The sequence below is a fragment of the Sus scrofa genome, chromosome 17 (assembly GCF_054392235.1).
Source record: "Sus scrofa isolate SSC_HxYL_T2T_F1_AM1 chromosome 17, Sscrofa_HxYL_maternal_Yorkshire_Landrace_v2.0, whole genome shotgun sequence".
NCBI classification, from domain to species: Eukaryota; Metazoa; Chordata; class Mammalia; order Artiodactyla; family Suidae; genus Sus; species Sus scrofa.
In genome coordinates, this window is record NC_139399.1 from 38,306,057 (window position 1) to 38,327,370 (window position 21,314).

At 53.5% G+C, this 21,314-nt stretch overlaps 1 protein-coding gene across 2 annotated transcripts in view; it reads right to left on the minus strand.

Moving 5' to 3' along the window:
• Window positions 1–1,057: 1,057 nt before the first annotated feature.
• ABHD12 (abhydrolase domain containing 12, lysophospholipase) overlaps window positions 1,058–21,314 on the minus strand; it is a 58,803-nt gene continuing 38,546 nt past the window's right edge. Inside the window, exons 3-14 of one of the 2 annotated variants that reach the window (XR_014832051.1) lie at window positions 17,355–17,460; window positions 14,999–15,118; window positions 12,671–12,701; window positions 11,204–11,249; window positions 9,132–9,261; window positions 7,696–7,733; window positions 7,210–7,289; window positions 6,162–6,244; window positions 4,139–4,161; window positions 3,824–3,902; window positions 2,841–2,968; window positions 1,058–1,672 (exon numbers count right to left, since the gene is read on the minus strand). Coding sequence is in view for 1 of the 2 variants with exons in the window: in XM_021078253.2 (XP_020933912.1) it covers window positions 1,639–1,672; window positions 2,841–2,968; window positions 3,824–3,902; window positions 6,162–6,244; window positions 7,210–7,289; window positions 7,696–7,733; window positions 9,132–9,261; window positions 11,204–11,249; window positions 12,671–12,701; window positions 14,999–15,118; window positions 17,355–17,460 (875 nt within the window). In the remaining variant the exon portion in view is untranslated. The remainder of the gene's footprint in view (window positions 1,673–2,840; window positions 2,969–3,823; window positions 3,903–4,138; window positions 4,162–6,161; window positions 6,245–7,209; window positions 7,290–7,695; window positions 7,734–9,131; window positions 9,262–11,203; window positions 11,250–12,670; window positions 12,702–14,998; window positions 15,119–17,354; window positions 17,461–21,314) is intronic. The other variant, XM_021078253.2, reaches the window with a different exon arrangement.

The following is a 21,314-nucleotide window of genomic DNA, read 5'->3' on the forward strand; positions in this document are numbered from 1 at the left end:
TGCCCTGGCCAGGCAGGCACTTATACGAACATGCTATCAGGTTGGTTGGGACCATGTGTCCCAGTTCTGATGGAAGCTGGGGAATTGGGGGGTGGTTCTGTAGGCAGTGCTCACACCTGAATCCGACACCAGGAGTGTGGGCCTTACCCAAGCAGAAAAAGATAAATGTTCTGACAACCTGATTTCAGGAGTCTTTTCTGTTTCAAACCTGGTTTAAGGAAAACATGAGTTTTCCAGATATGAGAATCACCATAGGCAGCTCGAAGGTGATTCACAGAGGTGACACCTGTGTCAGCTTCTGGGCCTCCAGGCAGCCCACAGCTAGTAACAGGCCATGAGGGGGGCAGGTGAACAACACCGCTCAATTTCTGTGCTGCCAAGACTGGAAAGTGCCAGAGCCCAAGGATCTAGGGGAGGAAGGCCCGCCATTGGGAAAGACAAGGCCTCCGACATGGGGCAAACCCTGGACTGTACAGCTCGAAACCCCCTTATTTCCTTCTTAGAGGTTACTTAGCTGGTATGAGAAGCTGGCCCTTCACCAGCACCAGGGATGTGAGAAGTGGGATGGGTAGCAGGCACCAGCTGGGAGCAGCACACATGCAGGGGACGCTAGTTTGACAAAATGCTGGACAACACAAGAGCTACCACCAGTGAGTGAGCGAGGTGATGCTCATGGGTCAGAAGCGGAGTCCCGGGACCCCAGTAGCCCAGGTCCTTTTCTGAATGCTCAGGGGCTTGGCTTGGGTCTGGGGTGAAACCCCAATGCCCATCCATTGGCACTGCAACAGTCAATGAGGTTGTAACGCTAAGGTTGAAAGGGTCACCTAAGTAGGCTGGTATTTTAGGACAACTCCATCTGCACCACCTGGAGAACCTGCCCCCCACCCCGACCCCGAGATGTCACCCCTCCCTGCAGGGCCTGGAAGGAAAGTGGAAAGGGCCTAAGATCCTTGGCCAGTCAGTGCCACCCCTCCTTCCACACTGCTGGGTTCTGAGAGTGGCCTGGGGCTTGGGTAGGGCCTGGGCACAGCTGCAGGTGTCACTGAGAAAACAGACAGACCACCACCACGATTTTATTCTTAAATAAACGCTCAGTCTAAGGCCAGGTTAGGCAGAGGTGGGTGGAAATGGGAGGAAGGCTGGTCAGGGCACCTCCCCCGCTGGGAGCAGTGGGGCCACCCAGGGAGACAGGGACCCCAAGGAAGGCAAGCAGGGTGCACAAGGCGGGAGAGGCTGGTGGAACCACTAGAGTCCATTCCATGTGTGCTGGGAAGGGACAAAAAGAACCAAGTTTCCCCACATTCTTGAGAGTGGTGCCAGAAAGCTCAGTGTGGTCCCGAGACCCCACGCCTCCGGCCACAGGCTCCCCAGGCCTGGCTCAGGAGGTATGGGATCAACTAACTGATGGCCAGACTGTTCTGTGACGGTCTTCCCAACAAGACCTCAAGTCAGGTGGCAGCAAGAGGGAGAGAGGGCCACGTGCCCGCCACCCGTGTTGTCCACAGAGATCCATGCTCCCAGCCACCTGGGGCAGGCACCTCTGCTGTCCCCTGGCATCCAAGTCCTCTCTCAGGTGCATCTCCGGGGTGCCGGGCTGGCTGGAGGACCGGGGGTGAGGGCAGAGATCTTCATGCTCCTTCAGGCAGCGGGTTCCGACTTCCCCAGGAATTCCCTGGACCGGAGGAGGACACCCATCAGCCACACCAGAGATTCCCACCTCCTGTGGTCCCGCGGCCCACTGGGGAGGCTGTCAAGGATCATGGAGGGCCACACTGACTCTAGGAAAACCGGTGGGCACCACCAGCAGCACCCAAGTCAAGCCCAACACGCAGGAGTAAGGGCAGTCACTAACTGAACCATGTTGGAGCCAGTCTCTGTCTACCTTTTCTATAACCTGTTTCTTTCTTTCTTTTTTTTTTTGTCTTTTCGCCATTTCATGGGCTGCTCCCGCGGCACATGGAGGTTCCCAGGCTAGGGACCGAATCGGAGCTGTAGCCGCCAGCCTACGCCAGAGCCACAGCAATGTGGGATCTGAGCCGCGTCTGCAACCTACACCACAGCTCAGGCCAACGTCAGATCCTTAACCCACTGAGCAAGGCCAGGGACCGAACCCGCAACCCCATGGTTCCTAGTCAGATTCGTTAACCACTGAGCCATGACAGGAACTCCTATAACCTGGTTCTTTTACGGGGAAAAAAACCACAAACCCAGAGCAAACCCACACTTTCACTGGGTTTGCTCTCAGCAACCCATGTCCATGTGGCAAGAAACAGCAAACTGTTTGCCTCAGCAACTTCAAAGTGTGAGGTGGAATCGCCCAGCACACACCTCGGGCCCACACCCCTCGCAGGCCGAATGATTCCAGTGTCCCACGCTTGGCAGGGGCCTCACAGCCAGGATGTGGAGCCTCCCTGCACCCTCCAACCAAACCTTTCCCTCTGCTACTAGCACACCCCTCATCCTCAGGCTTTGCACGCAGGCCCGAGATAGAGGCCTGGGGCTGGAGCCCACGTCATGGCCCTGAATTCCAGCCAGCATGCTGCAGCCAGGGGCACAGCCCCTCCTTCCAGAGCAGCTGGGGACAAAAGGCTTTTGAGGAGCTGGCCCAGCCATGTCCACCCCCAACCCTCAGCACCATGTGCAAGGGCCGCAAGCTGATGGGTGGGTGGAAGGGACAGAGGCCTGACCAGCAGCTGTGGTGCAGTCCTAGAGTCCACACTAAACAGCAGTGCCACAGGGAGATCACCCTGCTGACCCTGAGGACAGCCCAATACCCATCACTGTGACTGCCCCAAGCCACCATCACGCAGGACAACATCACTAGTGAGAGAAAGCCTCACCTCAGGATCCGTGGGAGCTCGGGACTCTTGTAGATGTACTTGTGCCTGTAGCCGAGGTCCGAGTGGAAGGGGATGAACTGAACCTTGAAGTCTCGGAAGCTTCGGGATGGCGCAGCAATACTGTAGAGCTGGGGGAGGGAGAGGCAGGTCAGCGCCCAGGAACTGGGGATGTCCTGCCTTGGCCAGAGTGGGGCCCTTCAGGCCACCACTCAAGACCCTCTCTGTCCCCATGCCGATCTCCCAGGCCACCCCTCCTCAGGGGCCTCAGCACCGCAGAAAGCCACTGTCAATGGGCTGCCGCAGTGGCCTGAGGACGCTGAGGGCTCAATCCCTGGGGCTGGACGGGCCTCATCAAGGCCATGGCAGACTTTCTGGGTGCCTGGGTCAAGGCCACTGAGCAACCTGGCTCAGGATCTCTGCCACCTCAGCCCCCTTCTCCCTGCTCAGGAGGGCCAGGCCGTGTGCCCAGACCTGCTGAAGGGAAGGACACGGCCCTTGCACACCTGCCTCAGGCCTGTTCTGAGGTGGGCTGGACATCATGCCCTTGGCTGACTCCGCCCCTCACTGTCACCATGGCCAGGCAGTGCCCTCTCCTACCCTAGTTCCACCCACAAATCGAATCCCGCTTCCTGGCAGCAAAGGCCAAGCAAATGCAGCAGAAGCACGCAGAGGCCCCACGGCATCCTCGGACATCAATCCAACCTCTGAGGCAAGAGACAGGAGAGAGGTTCTGCACAATTCCACCCACTAGAGGTCCTTGCCAGCAGAGTTCCTCCCTCCTGCCAGTAACCAGCAAACCGTCCTGGCCAAATACCCTATGGTGGGACCCAGGAGACAGTCATCCACTTATTTTCATCCTCCCATGGATGGCATCAGCTATCCAGTCCCTGCCCCGACCTCCCCCGCCCTCCTCTTCACAGAGGCCTTGCCAGCAGCAGGACCCTCCTCCACGTCTGCCAGGCCCTGCCTGACTCGACGCCCACCTTTCTGCCAAGCTGGAAGGGCACGACCGGGTCGTCCTCGGCATGTAGGATAAGCAGAGAGCAGGAGATGTGCTTCACACTGTGGAGAGGGGAGAGGGGACTGGACCAGGCTCCCAGGGAAAGCTGGGGTCTCCCAGGCCCCCAGTCCTGCCCGCAGCAGGGACGTGGTTCAGGAAGTACTTCACTATGGTGCCCACAGCTCAAACTCTGCCAGGCTTTTTAACAGAGAACTAGCAGTTCATTTCTTAGATGTTTTCATCAATATCTATTCCAGGTGAGCAGGTGTCAATCAAATCTAGAGATTAATTCACTCACCAAATTGGGTCCCTGCGTATTTCCTAGAAAAAAAAAAATTTTTTTTTTTTGCCAGTAATTATTCTTCAAAAGTAAAAAACAATATTTACAAACTGAATAGTTTAGGTGGGCCAGGAAACTTACCTCAAATAAACATTACTAGGCAACTATGGGTAAAAAAACCACCTGCTAATTTATCTTCTATGTAAATGACATTTAAGGTTACTCCTGAGTTTCAAGTAAATTAACATTCTTAATAGGTTCACCGGATCCAAACCCTTAGCAAACCACCTAACAGCAGGACTGCATGGGCCTGGGGTCTCCTGGCCGCCCCTCACTGAGGTCTCTGGGGAGCCAGTGGACACAGCAGTCACCCGTTCTTGGCAAGGCCATACTGATCTGAGGGCTTCGTGAGGGCAGTACTGGGGCAAGCCTGGCACGCTCACACACTGCTCACTGCATTCTGCTCCCAGGATGGAGCGCTGCTGGTGTCCAAGCCACGATTTGATAGTCAAACAGCCCATCTTTTCAGAATTTCCACCCGCAAAGTTGGTCCTTAGCCTCACCAACCCTGGAGGCCTAACTCACATGCCATCACTGCAAAAAGTATTTGACAACAGAGCTGCCCAACAAGCGAGCGTTCCTAACTCCCAGAGGACCAAGGACAGCCCTTAACACTGCCACAGGCTCAGCTGGGGGACAGTCAAGGGGCGGCTTTCTCACTGTTGTTATCATTTTCAGGGGAAATCCAGTTTATTCAGATAATTCTTAAGTTCCAAAATAATTACATTTACAAATAAGCAGGGGTTTACTTATAATGGCTGCTTGAATTTCAATTTGTTCTATAATTTTACTTTTAGAACCAAAACACATAATCAAGGGGAAAGAATACTTCATTTTTTTCATATTCTTTCAAAATGTATATATATTTTTTCTCTTCCTTTTTTTTTGCTCTTTAGGGCCATACCCACGGCATATGGAAGTTCCCAGACTAGGGGACAAATCAGACCTGCAGCTGCTGGTCTACACCACAGCCAAAGCAACACAGGATCTGAGCCACATCTGCAACCTACACCACAGCTCATGGCAGACAATGCCAGATCCTTAACCCACTGAACGAGGCCAAGGATCGAACCTGCACCCTCATGGATACTAATCGAGTTCATTTCCACTGAGCCACAATGGGAACTCCCAAAATGTAGATTTTTCTTTATGTTAACTGAATATTCAGATAAGGATGTTAACCTTTCCTCTTTTTTTTTTTTTTAAGATTTTTTTTTTTTTTTTTTTTTGGTCTTTTTTGCCATTTTCTTGGGCCGCTCTCGCGGCATACGGAGGTTCCCAGGCTAGGGGTCGAATCGGAGCTGTAGCCGCCAGCCTGCGCCAGAGCCACAGCAACACTGGATCCGAGCCGTGACTGCAACCTACACCACAGCTCACGGCAACGCCGGATCATTAACCCACTGAGCAAGGGCATGGACCGAACCCGAAACCTCATGGTTCCTAGTCGGGTTCGTTAACCACTGCGCCACGACGGGAACTCCCTTTCCTCTTTTTTTGAAGAAACTAAAACCCATGAAATAAAGAAAGGTATCACAAAGATAATGTCAGCAGAATCTGAATATTGTTCAAAGAAAGAATCCTTAAATAGAACATGCAACTTTTGGTTTACCTAATGGAAGTATTTTTTAACATTAAACTTTATAACATCTTTCCATAACAAAACACAATTCAAACAGCTGAGACAAAGTCAATTTTTCAATAACAGTCACTATTACTGTTTTAATACCTGTTCAGGAGTTCTGGTCTTGACACTTTTTAAAATAAAACAGCTTTATGGGGGAGGAGGAAAAAAAGGCTATTTTCCTATTTCTTTAACTCTACAGTGTTTCCACATCCCTCACCCCCCTTCTCTACCTGGGGAAGAAGTGGGGGTCAGAGACCCCGATGTACTCAGAATCCCATCCCACTCAGTTAATGTGACACGAGATGCCTGTCCTAGCAGTTCTCAGGGGTTCTCTAAATTCTCTTCCATGGTACTCACTTTTCATCATTTGCAAACTGAATTCCACTGCTGGTGATGGGATCGAGGAAGAACCAGTCAAACCCAGGAAAGTAGCGATAGATCTGGGGATGGCATGGAGACGACAGGCAGAGTGTCAATTAAAACTTCACGAGGCTGAGGGTCCAGACAGAAGTGCCACATGCTTGGGGGTTGCCCGTGCTTCCGAAAAGGTTGAGCTGTGGGTCCCCCAGATCTGTCCTGGGGTGCCCCAGCCCTCCCTCCCTCCACCTCAGATTCCCTGCTCAAAAGGCCCCCAGACCAGCTGCAGAGGGGGCTGCCCACAGAGAGGGCTGCCCACAAACAGGGCTCCCAACCTCGGAGCCACAGCCAGAAGCCACTGGGAGAGCAGGCTCCCCACAGAAAACAGGCTGACACCCCCAAGAAAACAGGAGTCCATGCGACTTGGGAGAAGAGCAACATCAAAGAAGTTAAAACCCAAAAGAGGACCCTTCTGTCTGCAACAGAGCAGCATGAGGTCAGCTCCCTGGATATACAAACAGCGGGAGGGGGAGGAGGAGGAACAGGCTGCAGAGGAGCCCCCGGGGCCCAACCTGTAAAACGAGGGCCCACTGCATGTAATGCCCACCAGGGTCTCCCTAGGGCACCACCCTGAGATATGCCGGTAAAGCCAGGTTGCAGGGCATTGTCCACATGGACAAAGAGTAGGGTGCCTACTGGCTCCACTCCCAGAGAGGCAGCCAGGATGGCGCCCGGGCCTGTGCTAAGCCCCATGGGTAGCAATGCCAGGTGGGCATACTGTACCACGGGGCCAGGCCTTGGTGGGTACAGCCACTTTCTGACAACCTGGCTGTGACCCTGTCCTACCTGGCACAAAATTATAAACTTCCGGAGGGGCTCTGTAGTCAGGCCTGTGCCCAGAACTAGATGAGTACTAATTTTTCATAAAATGTGTACTCATTAGAATATTTCTATAATAGTTTTATTATATATATTAATCATTTATATATTTTATAGTAACTATTTTCATTATAAAAATAAACTCCTTTTTAATAAGGTCTGTACTTGCCACTGAGAATGGATGGCTCTTAGCTTCTTCACGGATGTTCGTGAATGGAGACTCCAATATGAGGGCATCTGGAGGTGTCTCTAGACAAACAAACAAACAAACAAATAGGAGCCTGGGAGGTGGCAAGAAGCCCAGAAGAGATACACTCCTCGGCCCCCAGACAGGACAGTGGACCCTGGGTGCCCTTCTGGCTGGCCCCACCCCGCCCCTCCCATGGGGTCAGCATGGGAAGCACCACCCTGAGAACCACATCTACTGGGGCTGCCTATTTGGGCCCTGTCCCTGGCGCGCCGTGGCTGCTGGGGAATCTGCGGAGAACAGGGGTGGCCCCCGTCTCAGTACCCTGCTGTCTCACTACAGCTCACCCACCACCACCCGCTTCACAGGAACCCCGGCAGGGCCTGGAGCACAGCAAGCCCCACACTCCACCTGCCCCTGGAAGCCAGCCTCGCCTGAGCCACGACGGGCGACTCTGCATAAGCCTACCTCGCTCACACAGGCGCCGCACCAGGTTGGTGGCCACTCTGGGGAGAAAGAAAAACGTCCAGCCAAATCATGACAAGAACCGTTTCAGCTGAGATTGCTCTAATACCTGACAGTGCCTGGGGAAGCTGGGACCTGGGAGGTGACTGGTTGGGGTTTGGGGCGGGGGGAGCAGACACCTCCGCCACCAGCAGCCCCTCTGCCAAGGATGCCATGACGGTCAGACCTCCACATCCCCGAGGTGGGGGCTGCGCCCCACCTGGAACAGTCCCTGCAGGCTGCACAGCAGAGCCCTCAGTTCATGCCCAGTCGGTGTGGGTGCTGCTGGGGGCAGAGTGGAGGGCAGCAGGGCCTGGGCCACCCAAACAGCACTGGCAGGGGAGGCCTGTCTGCCTGCACAGCTCCTGGAGGCACCCACACCTGCCATCTGCTGGGCCTGGGGGTCTCCTGACGTTCCAGGACCACACCAGGCAGGCCTCGTGCAAACAGGCAGGATAGCCTGCTCCTCACCTGGGCTCACTCTCCCTGCGTCAGTGAGCTGCAAGGCCCCAGCCTGGGCACTGCCCACCTGCAGCCATCGTGACCAAAGGAAAGGCAGCAGGAATAGGGCATATGCTGAAGGTCTTGGGCTCCTTTTAAACACACTGGACCTTACACCCACAGGAGGCAATTCAGGTGGCTCAAGTGGAGCACTGGGGTGCCTGCTGTCTTGGCAGATGGAGAAAGGAACCAGCACTGCGGCCTCCCCAAGTTCTACAGTGATGATGGCAAGCATGGTTAAGGGGCCAGTTGCTTGCAAACAGAATCAAAACCCAGCTCCTGGGAGTTCCTATCGTGGCGCAGCGGAAACAAACCCGACTAGGAACCATGAGGATGAGGGTTAGATCCCTGGCCTCACTCAGTGGATTAAGGATCTGGAGTTGCCATAGGTCGCAGATGAAGCCTGGATCCTGCATTGCTTTGGCTACAGTGTAGACCAGCAGCTGCAGCTCTGATTCAACCCCTAGTCTGGGAACTTCCATATGCTGTGGGTGCGGCCCTAAAAAAGCAAAAAGAAAAAAAGAAAAAAAAAAGCCGGGCTCCTGAACCTGCTGGGTAGCACCCATTCCCTCAGCCAAACCAAGGGAAGCCAAGTACCCTGTCCTGCTCTGCTGGGACCCACCTCCTCGGGGCATAGCCTTGCAGAGGTGAGTCTGCATCCTCCCTGAGGAGAAGATGGCACCTTCACAACCACCACTGCTGCTTGAGTCACTTCCTGGGTCAAGGAGCTAAAGTGTCTCAAGTCCTTCAGGGTTTCTGTGGCACTTCTCCCCTTACCCCCCCACCATGGGGCTAATGGTGTCCCAGGGTCCAAAGGCCACCAGGGCCCCCTCGGAGGGCCTGGGCTGGAGCATCACCCTGGAAAACCTGATCCTGCAAAGGCTGTGCTAGGAACTCACCCAGTGCCAAGGGAATGGCCCCAAATATATACAGGGTTGTCGCCACTTCGCGCTTTGATCCAGTCAAAGACATGGAGTGCATCATACGTCATGCCCCGCTCCGATGGCGTTCCCACGGAGTCACCCCAACCTGGGAAAGCAGCAGCAAGGGGAGGATGTCACACACAGCCCCTGAACCTGAGGCTGGGCCATCTGGGCATCGAGGTCTCTGCCAAGCCAGCTCCCGCTTATCCCACCTCCTTAGCGGTCACATGCCCATCCTCGTGCCCTCGTCTGAGTCTCGGTGAGCGGCTGAGCATGGGAGGTGGTGAGAAACGCAGACCCCACTGGCACCAACACCCATGGCCCTGGCACCAGGACAAGGTGCAGACAGGCTTAGCCAGTGAGAGTCCAGGCCTGACCCCACGGCCTGCTGTGGCCCAGCTGTGAACAGGCCTGGAGGGCTCCCAGGCAGGCAGACTCGGGGCTCAAGGCAACTCTGACCCAGAAAGGAAGGGGCTCTTGGCACGCTGTTTGCAGAATGAGGGAAAGCCACTGTCTCTGCCCCTAAACATCAGCTTCCCATGTGCCCTTCCCTCCACGTTCCAGAAAAGTCAAGTGCGACTGTCATTTCCAGCAGCTCGGCAGTGAGTCAGCATCCAACCACCCCCAAACACCAAAAGGCTCAGAAAATGCTAGTCCTATTGCATAAGCAAAACCCAGAGGTAATGGCACAACTGGCCACCTCCCTGGAGCATCCCAGACTCAGATTAGGGAAGGAGTCAACAAGGCCAGAGTGTGAGCTCAAAGCAGTGGTTGGGAATGGGGACACAGGGATGTGAAGAGATGGAGACAGAGAGACACAGAGCCAGGGACATAGAGACAGAGAAACAGAGACAAAGAGACACAGGCAGAACTTCTTTCTCTTATACAGCTTAGAAAGGCAGAGACTCAACAGGAAATGAAAGGAGGAAGTGCTAGATGAGACTGTATTTCTGTCTGAAGCACAGGGAGGTGAATAAGGAAGAATCTGCATCACCCTGAGGTTCCAGCAGCAGGAGCAAGAAGAAAGGAAGAGCTTCAGAGTTTCTCCAACCCAGCACTTTCTCCTGATGGAACCCAATTCCACAAAAGAACCATCCCTCAACCCTAAGGCCAGCAGGAAAACAGCCCCCAAAGATGTCCAATTTAGGTTCCCTAAATCCTGAAACCTGTGCTTGTTACCTTATGTGTCAAGGGGAGTGAGGGGTGCGGAAGGAAAGAGGCTATGAATCAGCGAACCCTGAGAGGGAGGGCGTCCTGATCAGTGTGGGCCCCAAGTAATCACGGGGTTTCTGTGAGCAGAGGGGACAGAAGTCAGGTCAGAGCGATGCTGACTCAAAGGGAGTGTGGCCTCCAGAAGATGGAAGAGGCAAGGGATCTGACTCTCTCCAGGGCCCCCAGCCCTGCCCACACCTTGACTTATCCCAGTGGCTTCTGGCCCCTAGAATGTCAAGATAGTAAGAAGTCTGTGCTGTTTGAAGACATTTCATTTGTGTTAATTTGTTGCAGTAGCAAGAGGAAGACTCTGGAAACATCTACATCCAGGTGACAACACTGGCTCCTGGGTCTGCAGATGTGAACCCTCCCCCTCACCCGGGTCAGAGGGAGCTGGACAAGAAGCCTTTCACCCTTTGACCTCTCCAGCTGAGGACTCTCCGAGGTAACACTTCTAACACAGCTGCTTCCTGCTGCCGATGCAAAGCATTTTCCTCACACATCAAACTGCAGGTTCCTGAGCTTCTTGGAGGCAAGAAGAAATACTGACGGGCAAGAACAGTCTATCTCTCCTGTCTCCATAACTTCAATAAGACAAGCTCTGCTAAGCATAAACCTCGCCTGACATCCGGCTGTGGAGAGAGTCTGTATTCAATACAGAAAAGACTGTTTTCCATGTTTCAAATGTGGCTGAAAGAGGGCAGCTCGCAGGACACACCTCCCAAGCCCCTGGCCCTCTACCCCTTCAACATTCAACACCCAGCGGGAGCCTCTCAGGGCACCGCCTGCACACCCCACACCCACCTGCAAGACGTGAGGCAAGAAAAGACCCTCACCTCTGTAGTCAAAGGTGACCACATGGTAGCCAAGGGAACTCAGCACCTGGAAGTAAAAGACAAACATCTGGGCAACGTGGCTCAGACTTCCCCAACCTCGGATGTGGGAACTTAGTAAAGGCCATCACCTTGCTGCCCCAGCCTGACGGGATCGCCTACCCCGGGTCAAAGGGCTCACGGGCTAACATGACTCAGGAGGAGGAACCCACAGTGTGGAGACCACATCTGGGCGCCCTGACTGCAACCCTGCACTGCTCAGACTTTAAGCTTTCATTGAATTTTTCTCGTTTTAAAAAACTCTCAGGATTAGGTGACTGCTCTCATGACTCACTATTCACAGCCAAACCCAAGCTCTCCCTAGCTGTGGAGGAACCTAGAGGACACTGCAGGCCACCACCGACACCCAGGGTCACCGCCCATGGGTGCTCCTGTTCCTTTAGGAGAGCTCACCCAGGCAGCTCCCCAGGGCCCACACCCTCTGGGGCCATAGCTGCTCCAGGTGAGAACCATTTCTGGGAGCAGAAACCAGCAATGGGAAGACAGCTTTTTTTTTTTTTTTTGTCTTTTTGCTATTTCTTGGGCTGCTCCCGCGGCATATGGAGGTTCCCAGGCTAGGGGTCGAATCGGAGCTGTAGCCACAGGCCTACGCCAGAGCCACAGCAACGTGGGATCCAAGCCGCGTCTGCAACCTACACCACAGCTCACGGCAACGCCGGATCGTTAACCCACTGAGCAAGGGCAGGGACCGAACACGCAACCTCATGGTTCCTAGTCAGATTCATTAACCACTGCGCCACGACGGGAACTCCCTGCTTTTCAAGTCACCTCCTACCCTGCCTGAATCCAGTTCATTCCCAGGGACAAGCCCTCCAACAGCCCAGAGTGCCCACCAGGGCAGATGCTTGGCAGCACGCACACCCATCTCCACATCTCTGCCCTGTCCCTTCCCCGTTACCAAATGCAGACCCACAAGCCTGTCACTGACAACCGTACATGGGCCGCAGCACCCAGACCCCCGCCACGGCCTCCTACGTCGGCCTGCACCTGGTGGACACCAGAGCCTCAGTGCCGGCGGGCCTGAGCTTCCAGCCCCTCAGGGATCTCCAGTCACTTTGTACAGGAGTGATAGGACTTTATAAACAATTCCAGAACTTTCATTTAATCTGTCAATTCCTAGCATACAATGCGCACTCTTTCTGATCTGGGAAACTATCCCCAAAGGCAGCAAAGTGGAAAGCATTCCACGGGGAGACATCCATAAAGGCAGTGTTGAAAAGATAACAATGATTAACTCAAAATTGTTAGGGGACTCCACTCTCTTCACACCTTCTGGAAAGAACAGCCAGGGGCCAGCAATGCTCTGTGTCACAGAGTGTGTGCGTCACCCTCATGGACAGCAATCTGTCCATCTGTCCATCATAAGCTAAAGGTATGGCTCTGTCCGTCATAATGTAGGTCCTCACCTACCTTGTAGAGCTCCACCCGGTGGTCGCCTCCTCTAGAGCATCAGGGAAGGAAACAAGAATGGCTGTTAGTGCGTCTCCTCAAAACAGGTCCAGCATCGATCTGCAGCGTCTGGCCCCTGAGCACCTGGTCCCAGATCCACACAGGAGGGTGATGGATGGGTGACCTCCACCTTGGGGCATCAAGGTGGTCCCCAGCTCACCTCTGCAGTATGGTGGCCAGCAAGGGACAGACTGAGCACTCTGGGGATACTTGATCATTACCTCATTTCTGGTTTGACGAGGCAATGTACACCCATATACAAACTCCAGGAGACACAAAAGGCCCTCAGGGCCCCAGTGCCCACGCACTTCCTCACTGGCATACATACCACGGAGACCAGCCACAGGCATCTCCCGCCACAGCCCTATCACCTAAGGAGCCACAGCCGACTCTCAATTCTCCATGCCATTCCAGCACCTCAGCTCGTGGTTACTTGGCACGTTCTCTGCTGCTGACTGAGGCTCCGCTGCCTGGCAGCTGTCCTCCCCCACACGCGGCCTTCAAGGCACCACCGTGATGGGACAGCCCCTCACTAGCAGGCATGTTCCAGCACCATGGTGAGCAGGGCCCCACACCTGCACCTCTTGGTGTGAGGACTGTCCACCTCCTCCTCCCACTTCCTGCCCAGACGCTGGCCAGTGTTACCAAAAGTCACTGCAGGGACAGGGCCGTCTCGGGACAGGGAAGTATGTCAGCAGGCGGGCTCCCCCTCAAACTGGCCAGCTCTTTCCATTTTTCACAAACGAGCACGTAGCCGCTGTGGGTATGTGTGTTGGAGGAGGAGGTGTCTTGGGGGAAGACGAGCACAAGATGAAGGAGGAAAGCCTGTGTCACCCAGAAACAAACATTTAGGACCGAGGCTCAAGGCCAGAAGGAAGTACTGCAAAATGGTCTCAGTTTTCCTTGTAAGTCTGTCATGCTCTTTCCTAAATTTCCCCAATTCCCTACCTTGAGCAAGAAAAGAGTTTAGAGTGGACACAGTGAGGGAGGTGGCCTGGGGTTCCAGGTCTTGGGGAGCCAGGGCTGTTGCCATCCTGCCTGGCGGGGGTAGCTGCTGAGACCTGCAGTCTGGGCAGCAAACTTTCAGTCACAAGATTCCTTCCAGCCAGAAGTTAGAGGCAGACTTTGTCTTTTTTACCATGTGATTGGCACTGCTCACAATGAACTCCAAACTTCCCTCATTTATAGAAAGAGGCTACAGGAGCTGTCTGCTATCACGTGTTCTTTGAAAAGCAGAAGAGAAACCCACTGCAGCTTTTCCCAGACAAGGGAAGGCAGGCTGCCAAGTGAGCACTGAGTCAGCAGCTCAGGGCTCTGCTCTCTGGGCTCAGGACGTCCTCGTGGGCCCTGCCTCCTGGATGTCTGCTGTGTCCTCTGTGCAGCCCCTCTGCCCGGACACCGCTGCGGCCTGCTTTACCCTCCTTGCCAGTTCTGACAGTGAAATGCCCCGGCCTCCAGTTGCTCCTTGCTGGCTCAGACTCACATGACCCAAGGAAGCTGCAGTAAGGACCCTCCCAGGGGTTGAGGTAGTGCTTGTTCAGAAAACATCCTGCTTCCTCTCATCCCACTGGCTCTCCTGCAGACTCTTCTCAACAAGGCTGACAACACGGGCTGCAAGGAGCCATCTTTAAACAAGGATGAGCTCCACTCCCTGCTAGTCTAAAGATGTTCCACTCTTAAAAAGCACCTGGGATAAACCTGGGCAAGGGCTTTGTCTGCTTCCTCCACAGCCGAGTGGGAAGCGTGGCACTGCTGGCTCATGGCTGGAAGCACCCTGGCTGAGAGCACAGCAGGTAGCCCCTGAGGACAAGCCTCTCCCTGCACCTTCAGCTGGGATCTCTTTGTGTGACAACCTTCACTCCCCACCCTAAATGTCACCCTTGTCCCTCCCCAGGAAGTGTGCCTCCCCCTCCAGCAGATGCGCCTACCAGCAAGAAAGTGTCCCCACACCAGGATGGCAGCCACTGGGGAGCAGGGTCCAAAGGAGCCTCCTGGAAGGACCAGGCCTCCTGCCCACTGAGGCGCCTTCTTGACAAGATGCAACCACCTCCATCCCACCCCAGGCGCAAGTTTCAGACCAGGGTTTCTGGACACGGCTGCCCACGTCTGCTCATCTGGCAGTTCCCAGGCACACAGCCCCCTTTGCTCTGGGCTGGGGGAACACAGCTTTGTGGAAGTGTCCCCCAACCCAGAGCAACCTATCATCTCCCTGTGTTCTTGGGACACCTGTTCCCAACTGCACTGGCCCTGCAAAGGGTGGCCCTGCAGGGAAGACACACCTCTCCTCACCTGGTGCCCGCGTTCCCGTGCAGGTACAGGATAATAGGGCGGCTGGAAGCCAAGGCATCCTCATACCAGATCTGGTCCTTCCCTTGGGCATTCTTCCACCAGACAGCTGGTACGGTGTGCCTGGATGCAGAAGCAGAGGGGCGGCAGGTGATGGCACCTGCAGATGGCATGACTGTGGCTCGGGTCAGACCTGAGCAGGCAGCAAGACAGGTGGGCTGACACTGAGCTGAGGGCAGCTTCTGGCAGCTGAGATAAGACATTTCCTGACTCGCAGATGGGCCCCCTCTGGGCCACAGAAGCTTGCACCAGCATAGTTACCAGGGCCAGGGTGAGAGGAAGCTCTGTGAGATCAGACCCTGGCCAGTTGGGCCCAGCACAGAATATCCCCTCAGCTCATCCGTGTTTTTAAGCTGTACACAACTCGCAACATTTAAGACATGCTGTTGTATGTGCTCATTCAGCAACCATGGTCTTTCCAGGTTAGCCTGGAAGCCTGGCCACCTTTGAAGTACCATTTCTACCGCAGAGCCTGTCCACAAGCTGTCTTGGCGCAGACCCACTTCTGCAGGGACATTACAGGCCCACGCCGACAGCCCCCAGATCCTTCCATGCTGGCCAGGCACATGGACATTTACTTGGTCCTTGTGGCCAAACCCTTCTTTAGAGAGGTGCTCTGCTTAATCTCAGGACACATTAACATCACTGTCGGTCACTGGGGAGGGTCTGATTTAATAAAAGGGTTTTCTGCAAAACTTATTCAAATTCATTTGCAAGAAGTCTTAAACATTACATGCTCAATTTCCCCTCTTCTAGGCCTAAGTGTGGGCATCTCTTTTCTAATTATCTCTGACCCGTTTTAGGGGTCACATTTAGGGTTGGTTCTGCTCCTGCAATGATCACTCTCCTACAATTACAGATCTATGAGACAGAAAGGTTTGTCATGAAGGTACTAGGAGCTGACACACTTCCGGCAGCCAGCCTACCCGAAGCTTCTGACAAAGGTCCAGGTGGGGGGTGAGGGGTGGAATGCCCTATGCCAGTCAGAGAAGGAGCTGCTGGCTTCCCCCTCCCCGCTCCTCTGCTGGGGAAGGACCTGGCGAGAGGACAGTGAGGGCAGCTGGTGAACGGAGCTGCTGCCACCCAAGGGCCTGTGCTGCCCACCAGCACACAGTGGCTGTCGCTTCCTGCAGACTCAATGTAGTCACCACGAACACGACCTTCCTGGGTAACTGTCCACACACACCTGCCCTGCAACACAGTCACTCTGCTGGAGGAAAAAGACCCAGCCGAGCCCACTTCTTTGAAGCACAGGCCCCATTAACCAACAGAAGGGCTGCCAATTCCCTGAGCAAAACACGCCAGGCTTCCGACCACATAGCAGCCCACATGTACACACTGGTAGTAACTGTTCCATTAAACCAAACCAGAAATGACGGAAGACAGTCCCAGCCTCAGCCTTTAAGAAGCAGGACCTCCCTGCCACACGCTCAGGGGGCATCTCAAAGCACTTCACTCAGAAGCTTCTCAGACCACAATGGTTCTAGAAGACAAAGGCAGAGATTCAGCGCTGGAAAGAGAAGACCCACAGGAAAGCCAGTCCATCTGGTTCTGTCGTTCGAAAACACCCACTTGCCCACAGAAAAAAAACATCAAATCTGCACAGGGAACTCTACCCAATCACTTGTGATGGAACGTGATGGAGGATAATATAAGAAAAAAAAAAAATATATATATATATATATGTATATATAAATAAAACTGGATCACTTTGCTGTACAGCAGAAAATAACAGAACATTGTAAATCAACTATAATAAAAAAATCTAAAAAAGAAAAACAAACAAAAAAACATCAAATCATATGCCAAGAAGTCACAGAACTTAGGTCCAACTTAAATTTATGGCTAATAGAGTAAACACGAAGAAAAGGGCAAACACCGTCATTATCAACAGCTGAGAGCTCTGAGTGTGAAAGAAAGGCAACTATTTTCAACACCTGAACCAGCCCTTTGATGGACAGGTGTATCTCAAGCCTATGCTCATAATTCTGTACTTATAATTCCTGTTTCTGGATGTTCACCCCCCTGGAAATAAGGCTTTCTGAAAAGAACAATTGGGTTTACAAAGCTTCACTGTTTGAAAATCTCAGAGCAGAGTTGGTACTGCTGTCTCATGCTCCATCATCATGGAATTTAGTCAAGATCTTTCCTTTTGGAAACAGCAGATAAAGATAAAAATAGACAAGCAACAGTTCTAGAAGCTGCTTTCAGGACAACACTGGCCACACTGCTCAGGCCTTCCTACTTCCCAGAGGCCGCAGAGCCAGTGACTGGGCCTGCAGCCCTGAGGCCCACTCACCAGACTCCAATGGTCACGCCTTCCTCTGGATGGAGGTAGTAATTACAGGTGTGATTCAAACCTTGATCCTGTGGTTTTTTCAAATCAATGAAATAGGGAACCCGCACTGTAACAAAATGACAAAGAGATGGAAACCAGGATTAGTAGGGTGGACAGACACAGAGACACTCACACGCACAGCCAAGAGGAAGCTCACAATAGTATCAAGTGCCTTCCCAACTCAAGACTGCCAGGGGTGCCAAGCCTCCAACCTAAGGCAGGTGGGGGCAAGAGCAAGGTCCTGGCCAAGAGAAAGGCTGAAGCCAGGGTGCTGGGGGCAGTGGGAAAGGTGACAAATGGCGTGTGCGTGTGTGTGTGTGTGTGTGTGTACCTGGGGCCACGGGCTTGACGACCCCCTTAATATGGGTGTGATCCAGGGAAGTGGGACATTGAGTTTCCAGTGTTGCCACTTAACAGAGAGGCGGCCAAGGGGAGCAGATACAAGTGGGGAAGGAATCCACAGAACCCAGCAGAGTTGAGGGAAGTTGCAGGAACAACAGGGCAATGGCTGATAAGCTGTGATGTCCCCCCCTACGGGAAGCCTGGGCCTTCATGGGGGACCCCCATGAATTACAGGTGGGTGAGAGAGGAAGAGGGAAGTGGGAGTAAGATCACTGGCTCCTACTACAGAGTCCCATGTTGTCCCTGCACAAACAAGCAGCACCAAGGCCAACACCAGGACCAACTGCAGCATAATTTCCCCCTGTATACCACTGCACTTTTACTGCTTGAGGAGAACACAATTTTTGAAGTTATATTTAGTTGAAAAATGAAAAACTGATTTTTAAAAAACCCCACACCTTGAGCGGGCACTTACTTACGTTATAAAATGGCAACTCCCAGAGAAGGTGTGAACAAAGGGCCGTGCAGCCCTAACTTCCAGCCAGTCCCACCTTCTACAAGGAAGTCAGGCAACTTTGGCTTTCTTTGGTGAAGAAAATAATTTCATTACGTAACCTAGACAGCCATGTGGCACCAGAGTCCTACTCACTCACCTCTTACTCTGTCCCCTCCTGAGCCCACCTTCTGCCCCAGGGCCTTTGCACCTGCTGTTCCTCCACCTGAATGCTCTGCCCCCACAGACCTATATTCCAGCTGTCACTTCTTCAAATGTCCCCATGGCTCAGTAAATGTTTGCCAAAGAAATGACATATCCACCCCATACTCCTTCCCCCAGGAACTCTCCGAGCACTTCAAACCCCACGGGGAGACAAAGCCTCCCACCAGACTGCTTTCCAACCTAAAGCCTCATAATCTATCACCTCCCAGGAAGCAGGCTACATTTTAAAACTTTAATGATTATCTTCTCTCAAAAGAGAAGTGGCACTCAGAGGAAGTGGCACCCTGTCTGCTGGCACAACCCCCTGCAATCCGCACACCCCCCGGACAGGCTGGCACCACTGCTGACCACAGCGCTTGCTCAGGCATGGCTCACATATGCCAATCCTGGGATCTGACCCAGGCAGCCTGACTCTAGACTAATGGGACACTCTTGACTAATGGGACAGAAATGAGGAAGGTAAACTGGCTCTGATCCTGGCAGGCACTGAATGTTCTCGTTACTGATCGAACTGTGTCCCCCAGAAGATATACTGAAGTCCTAACCCAACCGGAAGGTCCTCACTTGGAAACATGGTCTGTACAGAGATGATCAAGCTTAAAGTAAGGCCATTTGGTGGACCAAATCAACAGGACTGGTGTCCTTATCAGAAGGGGGAGCTTGGACATAGACAGACACATGGAAGATAACATGAAGGCACAGGGAGATGGCAGCCATGGGATGGGGCAGGGACTGCACCAGTGCAGCTACAAGAACAGGACACCTGCAGCACTAATGGCTGGAAGAGGTGAGGAAGGATCTGTCCCATCTCCAAGGGAGCTGGGCCTGTGACACCATGGCCTCGAAGCTCCAGAACAGGGAGAGAATACTTCAGTGGTTTTAAGGCCCTGTCCGTGGTATCTGCTTTGCCATGGAGCTCAGGGCTTACTTTGACAATGTTATCAGAGAGGACTCCTGACCAGCAGGCCTGGAAAGGGCTCCACTGGACGTGTTGCCTTCAGACGCAGGCACCTACTCCTGCTAGCCCTGTGTCTGCGCCACGCTGGGAAGGCTGAGGCTTCAGTGTCAAGTGCCAGCTCATCACCCAATGGCTCTCTGGACACGACTTCCTCCATTAAACCCTGAGTGTTCAAAGCTGGGGCCCACTGTTCACCTAAGCCAAGTTCAATCGACTCTGCTCCTGTGAGGCTGCAGCGTCTGTGCCTCCCTGAGAAAGGGCCACGCCAAGCTCCAGGGGATGCCCACCATGAGAAGCATCTTCTCAGGATTAGCAGTTAATCCTAAAAGCTTCCAAGCCCAGAACATCCAGAACTGAGAAGCCCAGTTCAACTTTAGGGCAAACTCACTCCTCAAACCCATCTCCCAGTTCACTTTTGCTTCTGCTTCGAGAAAACACTGGGAACAGGTGCAGTGGCTGCACTGCATGCCTCCCTGCCAGCCAGTGGGAGGCCTCTGGTCCCAGGTGAGGCAGCCCCAGCAGCCAAAGAAGCCACCTAGCCACTACTGACATGAGCAAGCAGAAATGCCACAGGGCAAGGAACGGGGTTAAGGGGTACAGGAGACCCAGACTGGCCTAAGGACGATCTGGGGTCTGCCTAGGCCAGAACACAGCTTGTTCCTGCTGACCCTCTCATGGTCATAGCCCTTGGCCCCATGACTCCAGGATGCTGGCTGGAGACCATCATCCCTGTCCCTGTTTCCTCCACAGAGTTAACACCTAGCCCACTGAGGGGGTGGCAGGGGCAGGAGTCAGGAGCCAAGACAGTGACCCACTCCCCATCACTACAGGCCAGGCTGGAGCTGGAGCGCATGGCCCAGGAAGCCAGCACGCAGGCCCAGACAGCTGCTGGGACCAGGTCTTTTGGTTTCTCCTGGTCCCGCAGCTGTGAATCATCCTCCCTTTGACCATACTGTCATTTATCAGCCACCACAAACATCATGCAGGGAGTGGTGACCCTGCACAGACGGTGCTCAGTAAACAATAAGTAAATACATAGATGAACAGAAAACAACTGAGTCTGCCACCCTTTCCTCAGCTAACCTGAAAGATCCTGGTGGGGTGAGAGGCTAAAACTCCTGGGCTGTAGGATACAGCCACTGCCTGAGAACTAACTTTCTTTTCTTTTCTTTTCTCTCTTTCTCTTTCTTTCTTTCTTTCTTCCTTCCTTCCTTCCTTTTCTTTTCTTTCTTCCTCCCTCCCTCTCATTCCTTCTTGTCTTTTTAGGGAGAGGCTGGAACTCCTGGGCTGTGGGACACATTTAACTGCCTGAGAATTTTATTTATTTATTGTCCTTTTAGAGCCACACCTGTGGCATATGGAGGTTCCCAGGCTAGGGGTCTTACTGGAGCTACAGCTGCTGGCCTATGCCACAGCCACAGCCACACCAGATTCAAGCCGCATCTGCCACCTACACCACAGCTCATGGTAACGCTGGGTCCTTAACCCACTGAGAAAGGCCAGGGATCAAATCCATAACCTCATGGCTCCTAGCTGGATTTGTTTCCACCGCATGATGGGAACTCCTGCCTGAGAACTTTAGACATGGGGGCTATATGACATCCCAGCCACTGAGTAAAGAAAACCCTGATGGAGTTCCCTGGTGGCTCAGCAGATTAAAGATCTGGCGTTGTCAGTGCCATGGCACAGGTTGGATCCTCGGCCCAGGAACTTCCACATACAGTGGGCATGGACCAAAAAAAAAACAAACAAACAAACAAACAAAAAAAACAAGCAACCCTGATAGATGAAGAGAGGTGGGACACCAACAAAGGAAGGTCCAGGTTTTATCAAATCCCAGCTCCCAGGGGCCCACAAGACTGCTCAGGGGACGGAAAGAGCAGAGGCTTAAGAACTGATGTCT